The sequence below is a fragment of the Pteronotus mesoamericanus genome, unplaced genomic scaffold, assembly GCF_021234165.1.
Source record: "Pteronotus mesoamericanus isolate MK-2021 breed Mesoamerican mustached bat unplaced genomic scaffold, CSHL_Meso_final contig_105, whole genome shotgun sequence".
In the NCBI taxonomy this organism is placed as follows: Eukaryota; Metazoa; Chordata; class Mammalia; order Chiroptera; family Mormoopidae; genus Pteronotus; species Pteronotus mesoamericanus.
The window spans coordinates 14,065,147-14,082,816 of record NW_026555006.1 but is presented as its reverse complement, the minus strand read 5'-3'; the positions used below and the strand labels follow the sequence as shown (position 1 = coordinate 14,082,816).

At 39.7% G+C, this 17,670-nt stretch overlaps 1 protein-coding gene across 1 annotated transcript in view; it reads right to left on the bottom strand.

The window, feature by feature from the left end:
• Positions 1-17,670, bottom strand: part of CACHD1 (cache domain containing 1) — a 205,165-nt gene that overhangs the window by 65,654 nt on the left and 121,841 nt on the right. Inside the window, exon 4 of the mRNA XM_054574183.1 lies at positions 4,243-4,349. Within this exon, the coding sequence (XP_054430158.1) occupies positions 4,243-4,349 (107 nt within the window). The remainder of the gene's footprint in view (positions 1-4,242; positions 4,350-17,670) is intronic.

Genomic DNA, 17,670 nt, shown 5'->3' with positions numbered 1-17,670 from the left:
CATGAACAGAGAAAAAGATCTGGAATTCAGCAGCACACGGTGGGAGTTGAGGTGTGGCCTAAATAGAGAACACTCAGGGAGATAACACGTGGTGAGGTAAGGACAGGGGCCTGAGGAGAAAAGGACTGAGCAGAGACGAGGATAAATGGAGACCAAAGGATGGCAGTGAGCAGTTCACATGTCGGCTGCCACGCTGTGGCCCAGAAAAATTGTGGAAGGCTCACTTGAAATCTTTCAAGGGAGCAATAATATAGTGAAAAGTTGACTTTCTAGGTGTTGAAGTGGAACAGATTCATTAATTCAATGATACTATATAATCACTACTACAACGATATATAAAATCGTGGGTTTTTTTTTACATATGCACAAAAGAATGCTCAGATTTGCAAAGTTAAAAAAACAGGCTGTATCCATTCTGATTATGCATGCTATGACAGAGTATATACATGAATGTGGCAGAAAAATCTTGTGCAATCAGTATAATAGGGTTGCTGTGAGGAACTATAAGACTACACTTTGGAGTAGTTTGCAGTACGGGAACAGAGCTTGAAGGGGAATCAAGGTGAAGAAAAGGGCCCTCCGTGTACTTAATTTCATATGTGTGTGTATTATCACACACCCACAGATGGAAATTGAATCACACAACCTTGAGAAATCCTTAGAATCTGGATTGCTAAGTGACTGAATAGTTTTTAGACGCTATATAAATAACTACCACATCTTTTATGGCACTAACGCAGTCATGGAGCTGGGGCAAGTAGGCATAATAGCAAACTAGAAATTCCTAGTTTGGTTGATTTTTATTTTCATTTTTAGGTAGAATGCAGCTTTTTAATGCAGCATTAGTATTAGCATATTTAACAGAATCTCCATAGCATTTTAGATAAAAGAGAAGAACCTATGGCACACAGCAAGTCTTTGTCGTTCACAGAAGGAAGTGATGAAGCCGCTCAAATCGGCAGCACAGCCCCCAGCTGCCAGCGCCCACCTGTACCTCCTGCACATTTACTGTTGTAGCGTGACTTACAAATGCCCCTTACACCCCATGAATCCCATTGCTCAATGAAGACTGCAATGCTACCAAGATCGAAGTTTGCAACTTCAAATGCTCTTTAAATCAAACACCATAAAGAAAGTCCAGACACTTTTTCTTTTGGTGAGAAAGACGAACTCCCAGTTCCACTCTCACCTCAATTGCATAACTCAAGAGAGCAAGAGGCAACTTTCCTTGGACTCTTCAAATAAACTCTCTTTAGGGATCAGGTTACGCACAAGAAAATAGCTCAGCAGGAATTTTGAAGAAAAAAAAAAAAAAGAGAGTGAGAAACTAGGGATAAAAGCAAGAAAGGACCTGAACAAAACATTACCAGCCCCATAATATAACACATGCACTGTCAAACATTAGTTATTTGAATGGAATCAGGGACAAGGAGTCAATTTAGAAAGGAGAGATCTGGCAGCAGTGGTTTTAAGAAAAAGAATACACATGTGTGTTGGATGGATGGACACATGACCTAGTTTTGGATAAATGAACTTAAGAATCATTTACAATTTATGTGAGTCTGTTTCCAGCTAGTCTTAAAGGCAACCTGAAACTGTGTTATCAATTAGGGACTCATTGATGGATTATATACAGTCTGAAAGAGCCTAAGGCTGGACATCTTACAGATGTAAATATCAGACATGCGATAGCTGATGAAGTACATTAATTCTGCTTTGAAAAGGGGGCATGAGCTAGAGAGGAGGAAAAGAAGGAGGTCTGAGGTCACCCCTCACCATCTACCCCTCCACTCCTATTACAGATGATTGCTCAAGAATGTGGACTTTGGGATGCAGCCACTGCCTGGTGGAATGTCACAAACTTGACATGCAAGCAAGTCAGTTCTCAAATACCTGAATATTGTCAAAAGCTGTAAATCTAGCTACATCAACTGTGCTGGGAACAACTCGTTAGGTAGTATGTTATACTTGAGACGTGCTCTTAGAAATAGCAAAGTTCAACATCTGATCTTTAGCTATATACTTCCACCCTCACCACCCTCTTCCTTATCAAATCCAAGGGAGAGTGTTTATCACACAGAAGATGCTTAACGCATATTTGCTGAATGAATTTTTATTGTACTTATTCATTCTAGTTGGTAGGTGGGAGACCATAACCTGGCAGAATAAATGGCTTCGGTATTCATTAAGAAAAAGGCACAATAATATGACTTTTAATGATGGAGATAGATCTCAACAATGTGCTCATTATTATAAAGGTATAAAACAAGGCAGTGAGGATATAGCCATGTCTGCAGCAGCTTCCAGATCTCCAAGGTGTGGCCCACCGAGGTGAGTGACTGTGGCAGGGGAGCATCTCTCTGGCTCCCAAATGAGGTACACCGGCCACGGTCTGCCCTGGCCTAGCCTTCTTACTGCCCCAGTCACACGGCCAGGAGGGTGACGGTGCTTCATCTACAACCTCAACACCAGACAGGAGCTACTACCAGTCTTGTTATTAAAGGTACTGTCTACTAGAAAAAGGTGAAAATACATTGGAAAGGAGTCTAATTCCTTCATGTTCTATTTCCCCCTGATTATAAAGCAGTGCATATTTAGTTTAAAATTAAGAAAATTAGGAGTAAAAATAGCCCACTCTTCCATCACTAAAAAGATAACTATTAACATTTATGAGTGAGTCCTTCTAGATCATATCTATATATCTATCTCTATACCTGTATCTGTAATGCACTGATTTTTATTAATTCAAATTTAAAAAATAAAAAATGTAAAAAAAATAAACAACAACAAAATGATCAAATAGCCCACGAGGTAAGATATACTGTAAAAATTTTAACTATACATATTGTTGGATTAAATTGTGTAGTTCTGGGACACATCTAAATCTGATCCTGTTCAAAGATTGCTATTTCAGCCTCACATCTTCAGACCCAGCAACATGTCTTGTGTTACTAAGAAATTTTGAAGGAAGAGGGATAAGTAATAATTTGGGAACCAGGAGCCTCAGGTTCCAGCTATGGACCTTCCATAATTCATTTTCTCTGCCCATTCTACACCCTGCTGTACTCTATTCAGTTGTGTTTTTATTTTTTTTATGAAAATTATTCTCATTTAGCATCCTTTCCAGTAGTAAACCCTACTTGCTCCAGATTTTCAGACCATTAAAAAAATAACTGAGGCAATTATACGAGTTGTTCTAGACAATATATGCCTGGCTGATTTGGGTTGGACCAATTAGCAGCTATAGTTTTATGACCTTCAAGCAACATAAAACTTATAGTTCTGTCTTTCCAGATCTAATAGATTACCTAGCTTATGTATACAATTCCCAAAGACTACATTCTTCCCCTGGACTGAGACTGGACGAGCCTCTAGAAACAAATATTCTAGTCCTCTGGCTTTTCGCTTGGGTTTTGCATGTCTGCAAGAGACCTGGAATTTGGAAAATACAGTTCTTCATATTTAAGGAACAGATCCTTCATCTCTTCAGCAACTCAGGAAGTCTTAGGACCCTTCTGAACCTTTGATTTTTCCTTGGTAAAATCCGAGAATTGAGGCTGGTAGGTGAATTCTAAAGCACCTTCCAGCTCTGAAACAGTGAAGCCTTTAGGTTCTGAGGTCCATCAATCAGCAAGTGTGTATAACAAGACAAAGGGGTGAGACATATAAACTGAAACTCTGGGGCAAGAAAGTAGAAACACTAAGTTGCACTGGAGTTATGTGTACACAAGTAACCTAATAGTTCTATATATAACTGAGTTCTACTCAGACCAGGAAGAAAGTGCAAACTCAATATGAAGCATCATGACATTGTTTATTAGTAGAAAAGCTCCCTCATCATTCTCCCAAAACTCTCCCCCCGACACAAATTAAAAATTATAAGTAGGAAATATAAATGAAATCCAACACATCTTATTGCAAAGATAACTAACTGGGTCTCTAAAGTAAACCTAATAATAACAAATGTAAAAACTCCTAAGAAATGAGGTGATGGATTGAAGAGCCTAGCAAGGTGCTTGGCATGTGCTAAAAACAGCTCCAGAGGAAGTCCTCAATACATGGCGGCTGGTTTTCTTCTTCCTTCCCTCTTACGAATGTCAACTTTCCAGCAAGAAATATCCTATTTTAAGTACATATTTTTCTTCAAAATTTAAAGGAAAATGTCTAAAGCAATACATTCAGTTATATACTTGAATGTGGCGCAATATACTTTATTTTTTATAAAACTGAAAGAGCACTGACCTGAATTTAAGTCTCGTCCTGGATTGAAGGCCCGGCTATTAACAGTGGTAGAAAGTCGATCACAACTAATTGTTCTAGATACATTGGTATTGAAGTTCCCATCGAATCTGAAAGCATAAGAGAAAATTATCAATATTCATTTGGTGGTTATTTAGTTTAGAAAAACAAACCAACAACAGTAAGAGTTTATACTGTATATAAAATAGGTCAGCTCCTAAACCATAAAATTGTGATTTAGATTTTAAATATTAAAAAGAATCACTGCAGAACCGTTTAGGGGGAAAAACATTTGCATCTAGGTTTTTGAAATCAAGGTCAATTCTAAGGAGATAAGAAATAACCATCCTACAAACCAACTTTTCTTCCATGAATCTGAGTCAGGTAAAATCATAAGGAAAATAAATTCAGACTAGAATTAAAAAAATTCAGACTTGAGCTCTAATGTTACATACTGAAACAATTCTTTAAATTATCCTATTTGAAAATCATCAACCTAGAACAAAAACAGAGTAGTGAAGCAGAAAGAATGGCTAAAGAGTAGGAAAGATCTAGATTTGAATCTCTGCTAGGTCCCTATTGAAATGTTTGTCCTTGCACAAATTGTTTAATTTTTCTGAGTTTCAGTTTTCTTATTTGGAAAAAAAGAAGCAATAAAACTAATTTTCCAAAGATGTAAAAATAATGTAGATAATGTACCAAAGTTCCTTTCATTCTATATGACATAGCTTGCTTGCACTGTCTAGACGATAATGTAAATAAGGTCTTTGCTGTTTTCTAGTGTAAGTGCAATGTTAGAACTAGAGCCAGAACAATGCTAGTTTTTGCCTAGCAGCTGATCAATAAATACTACTCTAATCAATGACTCATTTGCTAGAGCTAACGACAACCTCTGAGAAAATAACAGGAAGATGCACCAACTCATTAGTCACTAAGAGCATTTTTAAAAGTGAATTTAATCCAGAAGTAACAAAAGAGAAAAAAATTTGAACTTTTAAGTAACCTATTTAGGGTTTCAGATACTGGGAGGACTCATGGCATTTCTAAGAGTTTCCCCCACCCCCAAAGATAAACTCAATGTGAAATTAGGTTTTTTAAGACTTGTGCTAAAATCTGTATCTCAAATGATAAATTAATGATATTCCATTACCCCAAGCAGAGAGGCTGCATCACCTGCATCACCCAGGAGAAACAATCCCAGAACTCAAGATCCACTTGATTATTCACGTGAACTTTGATTATCTGTTGATCACATCTCATAAGAGCTACAAAACTGAACAGACTGTATAAGCAAGGGGGCCAGGTTTTCATATGGTGTATTGGGTTCCAAAGCAAGAGTTAAACATTGCGTCTTGACACATAATAATCTCAAAGAAGGAGGTAACTGGATTTTAAGAGACCTTTTGCCCAGCCTCTCACCCATGGCAGGATTACATCGACATTGTCAACTGTGCCTCCAAGGACGCAGTTGCTTCACCACATGGTCGCTCGTCTTGGACCTGCTCCAATTTGTCTAGACGAGAAGACTGCTGCCTCGAAAGCCGCAGATGCAGAGAAGAGAGGAGATAAGTACGTCAGCAGCTGCCTGTGTGTGTGCCGGCAAAGCAGTGTAATCTTGCTGTCCCTCTTGTTTTAGCCCTTGAACTTCTATAAAGCAACAGCAGCATTATACAAGCGACTTACTCGCTCTCTGTGCTCCAGACACCACATTAAACCCATGCTCTCATGTACTTTTTAATAAGATGAGATCATACATGGGCTTTTGTGGGTCTGCCTGAAACTCACACCTGGACTTTGCTGGTCAACTTATAAGTTCCCTTTAGACCTACCCACATCACAGCTGGGAAAATTGACACGAAGGATCACACAGAAAGTCAGGGACCTAAAACGAACTTAAATCCCATCACCTGACTCCCTGTCCAAGGATGAGCTATGCATCACATTGCTCAATTGAAGTGACACATCAGGAAGAACTTGCTGAAAGGGGCAACTCAAGAGTTTCTGAAAAATTTTCCCAGATAAAGTGTATGTTTGGGGAGAGCCCCTTTCTCCCCAGATGAAGTCTCCACAGCCAGGACCTGTGCTATCAGCCCCACTCCTGGTGAGGGCCCAAGTCCAGTATTGGGCACGCATGGAACCCCTGGGCCTTTGCAAAACGAACGCTTGCTCCTGGGGCCTGGGGAGAGCAGGTAGCTATTTTCATAGATTGTTCTCTTTTCTGTACTGAAAAGATCAACTCTAAGAGCATTAAACAAAACATTCTTGTAACATAAAAAATGACTCATTAACAAAAGGAGGCGCTCAGTACATATTTGTCAGTCATAAAGAGCCCTCACAATGTAAAGCCTGTCATCAATAATTTGCCCAACCTTTTCGCCACCATCTCCCAACCTATCGTTCTAACCAGGCCTGTCCTTCAACTGCCAGACCCCAGCTGTGATGCTCTCCGGGTCCGCTGTGCCTGTACCAAGCCCAGCTCTTCATGTCCTCTTCCCAGAACATTCTCCTGCCATTTCCAGCCTGTGATGGCCCTTCCTCCTCCAAACTGACTGGGGTCATACTGCCTCTTAATCTGCGCTTGTGTCTCTTTTCCTATTTTTTATATTATCTTGAAGTCAGGGTTGACATAGTGCCATCATCGTTGATGTCCTTTAGACATAGCTTGACTTGTTTTAGATTCTGTTGATACCAACAAAATACAAATCAATAATAATTTAAAAATAAGATTTATTTAAATGATGAACAAATTATCTCATTTATTTCGCCTTCTCTGATTTTGTTAGGGAAGCCTTATGATCTAAATGCTACCCCCAGTGCTTGAGCTCCCAATGCTCTCTAAAACCCTTCACATGTTTGAAAAGCCTCATCCCCTTGACGGGACTGTACATTACCTGAGGGTCTGTACTTCCCTCTCAGGTCTAGCACATTGCTGGGAAGTGAACTCCATCAATTCTCATTAGTGACTGACGCGGAAAGGCATGATTTTGTTACTCTCAGGAGCATGGGCTTGAGAGGTACGTAAACCGGGACTGGAATTTGGGTTTAAGTTGCTTACTGACACTCTCTCTCTCTCGCTTGCTCTCACACACACACACACACACACACGTACATGTATGTATACATATATGTGTATATATACATATGTATTTGTATATATACACATACGTACCAGTAATATATATATAATCATATATATATAAAACTCTTGCACACAACTTACATTTCCTAAGCCAGTTTTCCTCACCTATAAAATGGTACTAATAATAGTACCTATTTCCTAAAGTGCTAAGAATTAAATCAGAAAATGGTTCTTAAAAGCCTAGTTCATAGTAAACACTTAATAAATAATAACCCGTATTAAAGGTATTAGTAATAACAATCAACAACTACTAAGTGCTTATCATATGTCAAGTATATTTCAAGTGCTTTACGTGGATTAACTCATTTAAATCTTCTCAAATCCTGAGGGAAATACTATTAATTATCTCCTTTTGAAGACCAGGAAACTGAGGCACAAAAGTTTTAAATTAAGAAGCCCCAGTTTCACAACTGGGGATTAGCTGAACCAAGATGTGAAGATACTATATTGGAGCCCTCATTCATAATGAATACATTACACTGTATCTCAATAAATGAACAAATACATCATCACCACCATTATCTAAAACAGCTGAAGTAGATTTCAGTTCTTTCAAAGGGGAGGATTATGCTGAAAGATAGTATGGCTTAGCGGAAATTTCTGCTTTTTACTTAATAGAAAATGACAATAGCTAAATAAGCCTTCACAATGGATAGCTAGAGAGAGAACTCTTTGGACAAAGATGTGGATGGGGAGGAAAAGGAAGACACTATTAAAGACAGGTGTTCTCTATTACTTATAGATAACTTAGATTTTAAAAAATGTCCACCACTGGCATAGGTATAGAATTGGCCAATTTGAGTTATTTTATTATTTCATTCTAGAAAAGGCTCACACTTCCTTCCCATTCACCACTGAAATCTGAGTGGTTACAGGACAGAAGAGCCAACATTGTCTGCAAGGAACAGAGATGCATAGCAGATCTGGGTCCAGTTCATACTAGTTTCTCCTTTTCCTGATGCCAACTTTCTCCTCTGAGAACAAAACCCCTGGTATTCTGGTAATCTGAGGACCCTGAACATATGGCTTCTGTACAACAAAGATAATATAAAATAGAAGTAAGAAAAGGTGAAGGAAGAGAAAATTGCACTAAATTCTGAAAAATGCTCACATGGGATGATGCATACAGAATGCTGAATAATGTAATGGATAACGGCCACAATTTAAGTTTTATGCAAATGTGGGCAAGGCATTAATACACAGCTCAGGGAAACTCCAGCTGATGTGGTGCCAACACGCACCTTCCAGGGATCAAACTCGACCCCCTGCCTCCCAAAAAAACCCACAAAAAAAATGTAAAATGCCTGAAGAAGTTCTTTTTCTGAAGGAATCCCTAGAATTTTCTCAATGTTTTAGAGTTAATAAATAATCACCTTGCCGGAGAACCTCAGCCAGGGGGCAATTTGAACCCTCTGCTTGTTAGCTCAAGGACATCTTGGTCTCCAAAGTTTACTGGGAAAAGGTGAGACAGATTGTTACTTCATTTCAGAATATGGTTTATTTCAATCCTTGCTTCCTGAGTAACCCCCATGGAGGGAAGATCATCCCGCCCTCCTTCTGATAGTTCAAGAGTTCAGAGACATGCCAGCCAACCACTCTCCTACATTCTGCTTCTTGCTAGATGCTGTTATAAGCGACAGCAGTCTCATTGTGGCCTCAGTTGTCTGAGTTCCCTCACATGCTGAATCTCAGCCCTGGAGCCAGCACGCCCCAGCTGAGTGAACAGGAAACGCCTAGAAATGAACCGCTGCCGCCATCCCTGCCTACACAACGTGCTGGTCAGGTATGGGAAGCAGGTGTCAACAGCGGGCTTAAGAGATACAGGAGAACAGTGTGTCCTAAGCTGGCGAGCCGGCTAGGAGAAGAAAGGACAAGAGCCAAAACCCTGTGATTATCTCTTCACCCACACTCACTAGTATAGTGCCTGCTTTTCTGCTGGACTCCAAACACAGGAGGAAAACTTGCTTAGCCATTTTGTTACATTAGCTACCTCCGGCCCCCCGAGGGGTTGCCTTGCCTAAGACAGGAACGCATTTTATGAATGTGCACCATTTATAAAAAGAAACATGCCATTCACCCTGATTTGGAGACTATGAGAAACATAAAGTTCATGCTTATGATACTTTATCAAAACACGTCACTTACTCTTACAGGTTACCTAAAAGATTTTTCATTGAGGAGGATATTAGCTGCCAGCCTTATGTATATAATTCTAGGTTTATGGAAAGGTCAGGAGCTGGTATAGTAATAAATTTTTCACATAAAATGAGCAGGCAATTCAAGCTATCTTTATATCTATGCTTTAAAAAAGTATTAACAATAAAAGAATAATCCTTTCTAAATCTCCTGTAGATCCTCTCTGAAAAAAAGGAGATACTGGATTATGATTGCTTTCTATGCTTATTTTTATAAGATAAAACCAGTGCCTGAAATTCAGTTTCAAGAGAAATAACTCCATCTTCCCTACCCCCTTAAGTTAAAAGAAAAACTTCCTTCTGGATTTACTTTCATGAACAACTGATCGAAACTGCATCCCGAGGGAGAAAACAGAACTGTGACTCCCACTTTGATCTCTTCCCCATGGAGAAATTCACTCCCTGCCTGGCTTGCAAGATGTTCATTTGATTGACGTTTGCTCTGATGTGCAAACTGCTTTGAACTTCAGACATTTAATTCCCATCAGGCTGCAGTCATTTTTATTCTCCTTCAACAGGATTTACAAGCAGGAGATCAGCAAATGTAGAAGATAAAATAAATTTGCAGAAGCTTTGAATCTTACATCAAAACTGTTCAAGTGAGTTCCAATTGGATTTCATTCAGCCTCGATTCACAGTGCAAATCAACTTTTCGGTGGAGTCCCAGTTTAGAGAGAGAAAGATATGAAAGGAAAGAGACACATGCACCAGTTGGGGTTTACTTCCTAAATCTCTTTCATGGTCTTTGTTTAAATTTCCTATGGAAAGTGATTTGCCTGGCAAAAACCACACCCACAGTTCCATGGCCGGTGGTGAAATGTGGTATTATTCATGGACACATTTTTATGGTTCTATTTTAAAAAGCAAATCCCTGTGGATATCTCAGAAGAGCAAGGCTTAAATTGATAAGGGGAGTCCATAAACAAAGCCAATATGATGACAGCGAATGGGAGTAGTGAATATTTTTCACTTGTTTGCTTGATTTTAATCACTGCTAAAATGCCGAGACAGGTGCAAAAGGTTAAAAAAAAAAAAGTCCCACCACTTCTTCTGGAAGCAAAACCTGGTATCAGATCAGAAGCTGTTGTAGGGCCGACGCTGTGAGGCTTCTGTCAGAGTTCACAGCACAAAGGCAGGCTCTTGCTTCCAAGGCTTGCTAGGCTGCCAGGTTCCATTTTAAGAACAGCACACATTTCCCCGGGAAGCCAAGGAGGCAAAACCCCTTGACCAGTAGCTGCCGGAGCCTTTAAAAGATGATCTGGACACTGAGAAACATCCATGCCTACCAGACCTTCTAGGCCTAGTAACAGCCTAACAGTGTCTGGTTTTACTGTGATGCGAAGGAGACATATCACTTCACCTCCATTTGACCAGGTTCCTGCTCATTCTTTCTGGGAAGTGTCTGCTCTCCAAATATTTGAGCAACACCCGTTGAAAAGAATTAAACAAGAACCCCCTTATCTTCCACTTAACCACCCATGAGAATAAAGTTAAACAAAGAAAGAGCTAAGATAAAAATCAAACATCTGTACTGGCAAATATTTAAACTCTGTTTGAATGGTGGAGGAAGGGGTAAGAGTGGGATCACTTCAAAAAAGAACTATCACATTCATAAAGTAAATGATACTTGAGCCCCCCCCAACTGCGTTTACTTATTCAAACACCTAAATTAATGGGCAAACTGAAAAGCTGTCAAATAACGCGTAATCACGTTCCAAGAAATGGCGTTTCCTTCCATCTCTGCAGAGATTGGACAGATAAGTCACATTCTTTTTGCTCTTATCAGCAATAAGGATTAAACCTTCAGGGTTCAGCAACTCAGCCAGAGTGGAAACAAGGGCTGCTTTCAAATGCCCTTGGAAGGTGAGGCTTTCAGAGCAATACAGCATCTCTCTCTCCATTCACGTGTAAGCATCATACAAAGCAGCCATCTTTCTTTTCCACCGTTTCCTCACCAACACGGATCATTGAGAGGACGCCCTTGCTGTGATCTCGAGTCTCACTTCTAGATTCTGAATATTATCCATTTAATGCGCTTTCTCACACAAGCTTGGGAGACTGCACAGGTGAGCATGTAGGGGGACTGGAAGTGGATCTAAAACCACATTAAACATTTATCCTTATCTTCCTCATCACGAGGCTGGGGCACGGTGCACAAAGAAGAAAGAAGTGTATCTGGAAAAATAAAGGGACGAACAGGCAGGTGGACAGAGGCCTGGGGAGGCTGGGATCCACAGGCTGTGTTTGTGCTCCCCCGAAGCCTTTGTCCATCCTGCCACTTGTCCTTGAAAAAGGGCTTAACAGACTTCAAAATAATCTATTTCTATATTTTTCTCATTTGCTAGTTAATACACAGAGAGATCCTTTCCTGTGTTTATCTCCAGTGCATAGCCCTGTAAAGTGCAGAAGTTTAGTAAATGCCTGCTGAATGAGTAAATGCAGAAAACCAAAGAGGCTAAGACTTTCTAGGACTAGAAACCAGAGATTGTAAATTCATGGGTTTTCTTCTTGCACGTGCACTGAATAGTCAGTAATCAGTAGACGACTGTGAGTGGTAGGACACAGATACCAAGGAGTAGAACAAACAACCTCAGAGGTAGCAAATGACCTTGAAGATGAGCTGGTTCAATCTCTCAGGCACATTATGCACTGAGGGAAGAGGCCTGTCCAAATCTCCACTTTCTAGAAGAAACATGAAACAAGATATGGAATACTTATGGCCAATGGGAACTCAAGAGAAATTACTTACCCAATATTAAAAAGTTAATAAAGCACTCTGGCCGGTGTGGCTCAGTTGGTTGGTCATCTTCCCACAAACCCAAAGGTCATTGGTTTGATTCCTGGTCAGGCAGATGCCTGGGTTGTGGGTTCAGTTCCAGGATGGTGTATGTACAGAGGGCAACCTATCAATGTGTCTCTCTCACATCAATGTTTCTCTGTCTCTTTCTCCCTCTCTTAAAAAAAAATTAATAAAGCTATCAGTGTGAAGATAGGTTTGTACATCATCATACCAAACAAACCAGACAGAATGCTTTTTAAATCTTGGCCTTCTTTGAAAACACTTTGAAATTTTGCACAAGAAAACACAACAATCTCAAAGGAAGTTTCTGGTCCTTTGCTACAGTAGGGTCCATGTCTTAAGGCTGGCAATATCTTTTAGAGACCAGATTTTCAGGAATGAAGAGAAGGAGGGCAGGAGAGAGGGAAGATGGAATGAAATCAGAAGATGCTCTCTCCCTCAAATGCATAAAAGGCCACTGGTGAATGTCAGTGTTCTATGCAGAGTGGCAGGTCTCCCGTCCTCCCTCCAGTGAAGGTCACACAGGGAAAATTCAGAAAGCAAGACTGTTAGCAGAGCCAAATGCAGGTGCTTTCTGCTGTGACGATGCTCACAAATAGTTCAGAAGACAACGGTCTCTACCTGTTTACAGAGACGTGAGCACACACACACAAGTGACACAGATTGCTGCAGGAACATATTTTTAACACTGAGAAACAAGCTAACCAGGCTATGGGAGCATTATATTCAACCAATGTATACACTTCAGAGGGTCATACAATAGCCTCAAGTAAAATTCTAGGAAGAAATACATAGCTTAGCATTTCAAGAGCCAGATAAAGCACCCCAGTTTTATCACTAAAAGAAAATTATTTGGAATCAGGAAACCTGGATTCCAAACCAAGCTCCCTTGAGCCCTGACGCAACCTCTCAGAGCGTACATCCTCAGTGGCAAAGTAGGGGTGAGGGTGGGGAGGGGAGGGTCTCTACCCTACCGCCACTGTTGGGAGGGTCATACGGAGAAGCTAATGTAAGCAATGTTTCCAGAAGTAAAAGCCCAAGAAAGCAATTTACTGAAGGGTAAACATATGTAACTCTTTTACATAAGTTAAATAATGTAACTGAGTAGGACTTCTGTAACGTAAAGCATTCTGCAAAATCTTTGATGAATTTTGAGCTCAACTCAAGTCCTTCTGGCACCAATAGACGTAAAGACTGCTTCTGTGACATTTTGCCCGCCTGCAGGTAATAACAATTTTTAAAGGGATTGGAGGTGAAAGTTTGAGATAAAGCAGGGAGAATGACTTGAAAAACTAAGATTCACCATACAGTACTGTAAGGGCAGAAACAAAAAACACATCTTCCTGGGGAAAGAATAGGACCTGAAATAAAATTTAACTTAGTGGCCAAGGTCCCAGCTTGTCACATTATTTGACCTTGTGACACCAAAACTGTCGTAAGTGTAAGAGCACCCGGCTAAGTCACAATGTTGTATTTTTCATAGGAACAGTAATAAGAAATAAATTGTATCTAGGGTTAAAGAGGTTACATCATTTTTTAAAAATATGTGCTACAATAAAATAGGGCTGGGAAAATACTGGAGTTGTCTATAGGTGTGTCAGCTGCTAGGTATAGGAGCAAAATTTTATACAAAACTCATTGGTGCATTAGCACATTTAAACTATACATTCCAACTCTGTCCTTACTCCTGAACTGCCATGCACATAACATGATTATGGGGGTGAAAATATTTGCAGGATAAAAAATAATACTACGGGCTAATCTCAACTGCTTGCCAGATACTTCCCAAGAATGATCCATAGGCAATTCAAAATTAAAATCTAAATGTTTCTACTGAATTCATCTTTGGACCTTGTGACACCAAATGAACAAAGAAACAAGAGTCATAAGTGCAAAAGAGCCTGGCTAAGTCACATTTAAAAAAAAAAAAAAGATCTCCTTTTGCTCTGATTTTCACTCTTTCATTAATAGATTCCTGCCCAGAGATGCTCAATTTAAAATTCGGAACCATCTTGTAAAATCTTCCTCCCACCCAAATCCCCAATAAAAACTAGTCGGCAGATTCTAGTAACGGACCACCACCCTGGACATCTTTTGTCTTCCTACAATTCTTCCTTGACATGTCATTACTTTTCTCCTGGACTATCAGGATGGTCCAACTTGACAAGCAACATGTCTTTGCACCACAATTCAGCCTTCACTTGCAATTAATTAATCTGCCCAAATCACAGACCTTGCTTTAAAATCTACTGCTTATCGAGAGAAGTTTGTCCATGAGATCAAGGATTCTGAGCCCAACACAGTACCTCTCTTACCCACCGCTCCAGCTGTGCGCTTTCCACCTCATCACACTCAATGCTTTATGAATTCTTGCTGTTTTCTGATCAGAAGCATCTTTCCCCTAGATCTGTCTGCAGAGGTTTCACTCTTCAAGGCCTCTACTGCCACTTCTCCACCAAGCCAGAGTCTAAGAAGCCTCTGTTCATAATCTTTCTTCTCTAAAGGAGTCATTGGATTCCTTTCCTGATGCTTGACAGTCTGCCTTAGTTTTACTCTGAGCTCCTGGAGGTACAAAGTGCTTTATTCATCTTTGTTTATCAGACAGTATCTAGTACGATGTCTTGCACGTTAACTCCCTCGAACATGATACAGACAAGTTGAGTAGAAAATGATAGAGTGGTCTCCCCTTATCTGCAGTTCCACTTTCCAGTTTCTGTTACCTGTGGTCAACTGCAGTCTGAAAACATTAAATAAAAAATTCCAGAAATAAACAATTCCTAAGTTTTACATTGCACACCTTTCTGATGATCGTGATGAAATCTCGTGCCTTCCTGCTCCTTCACGCCAGGACTATAAAGTGCCCCTTTGTCCTGTGTATCCAGCTGTATATGCTCCTGGCTCATTAGTCACTTAGGAGCCATCTTGGTCATCAGATCCGCTGTTGCAGTATGGTAGCGCTCTTCAAGCAATCCTTATTTTCCTTAACCACGGCCCCGAAGCACGAGAGCAGTGAGTGATGCCGGCAATTTGGGTATGCCAAAGAGAAGCTGTAAAGCACTTCCTTTGAGTGAAGAAGTGGAAGTTCTTGACTTAAGGTAAGAAAAAATCGTAATATCTACAGTAAGAACAAATCTTTTATCTTGAAATTGTGAAGAAGGAAAAAGAAATTCATGCTAGTTTTCCTGTTGTACCTCAAACTGCCAAAGTCACAACAGTACATGATAAATGCTTAGTTAAGATGGAAAAGACATTCAGTTTGTGGGTGGAAGACATAAACAGAAAATGTGTTCTGACTGATGGCAATGTGTTGCACCAGAAAGCTTTGAACCTATAAAGACTTCAGCAAGGGATCCCCTGAAACAAGTGACTGCATACACAGAACTTTATTGCAGTATATTGTTATAATTGTTCTATTTTATCACTAATTATTGTTGTTATTTACTTAGTGTGCTTTATTATGATATATAATAAGCTTTATCATAAGTATGTATGTTTAGGAAAAATATAGTATATTATATAGGGTTCAGTAATTCCTTGGTTTCGGGCACACACTGGGATCTCGGACTGTATCCCCAGTGGATGAAGGAAAATTATTGTATACGGAGGTACTTGGAAATTTTGTGTTTTAAATTCACCCTGCAGACAATTGGTTAATACTATGTCATAATACTTATTCATATCCATTATTATTGATAAAATTTAGTTGATAACTGTGATAACTAAGTCAATATCAACTTCAGTTTCATATCAGGGCTTATTAACAATGGAATAATACTCAGATGAAAACAACTACTAAGAGTGGGTATAAAAGTACTTGAATTTCTGCCTTTAGGTAAAGTAGCTCAGTAATTCTGACATCACCACCACCACCAGTCCTCAAAAACTAAAGACAAAATCTGGTTTGCTGCCACAGAGTAACACCTCCAGCAAATATTTATTGTGAACCTGTTCAAGCAAAGTATTGAATACAAAATTAAATTTGACAGGGTGCCTGAACTCAAGTGTAACTGAGAAGAAGGATGAGAGGGCACACAGAGTGAAGACATGCCTTAGAACCTGCTATCAACCACTCTCACAGTTACCCAGAACCAACCTCATATACCTTTGAATCTTCCCTCTTCCAACACCCAATATAGTGAGTGCCAACAGCCACGTTCAGGCCCCTGCTTCTTCCTTGTCTACATAAATGAAATCAGACTAGGTTTTTTAGTCACTACATGGTTGACAAGTAAAATCCCCTAAAAGCTCATGAGTCATCGCTTCCTTTCCTTTGTCAAACATCTTAAATTAACAATCTCCTTCAAGAAATCAATACTTATTGGATGTCTACTATTAGTCATATAGTAATAATAAAGCATCAAGCGAAGGACATTGTCCTTTACTTCATCTTCAGAGCCTGCAGTGTCCTGAATGATGTTCAGCTTCTTCAGTCTAGCATTTGAGAGTCTCTATGAAATGCTTCATCCAACTTCTCAGCTGCATCTACCATCACTTGCTCCAGAAGTCAGAGCGCCTGGCCATTTCCAGCCACTGGGTTTTCTTCATATTGGTCTTTCTCTCCTGGAAATCACTTCCTCCACACCTTCACATTTTCAAATCCTTTATCTACATCCACACTCAGCTGAAATGCTTCTCCCACAGACCATTTCACAAATGGTAATTTTTTTTAAATGAACGAACAAATGAGTGAATGATTTAACATCTATAGGCCTTGCTGCATAATTATCTTTTTTCCTCCTAGGTAACTCTCAAAAAGAAGAAAACAAATTTCCTCATGAACTCTAGATTTTGGGCGTAGGGAAAGTTGCCTATCATGGCAGATGGCTACAGTTAAAAGCAAACCTTCCAAGAAGGTTGAGGGAAACCAATGACTCCTGAGAGTTGGGTCTCTGGAAGATAATTCAAACCACTCATTTTATAGTAGAGGGATCTGAAGACTAAAAAGGTTAAGTGTACTTCCCACAGCAAAGTGGCAGCCAGAGGCCCATCCAGTCTCAGTGCTGTATTACTATAATAAAACCTGCATCACAACTGAACTTCAACTGAAAGGAAAACTGTCTTCCCTGCTTAAGGTATTTCTTTCTACCATGGTAGAGACTGACCTGATTTAAAAAAAGGAAATTTAAAAAATGCACAAGAAGCTTGCCTTTTCTTAAAATGAGAGAAAGCTCATGTTTGAGTTTAAATTAAAAGGCAAAACAAAACATGAAAACCTGACCTGAAGTTAAATCCCTAAAGAGAGCTTAGCATAGGAAGCTGAACGTTATGGGTCAGGAAGTTAACCATCAAAATTAAAA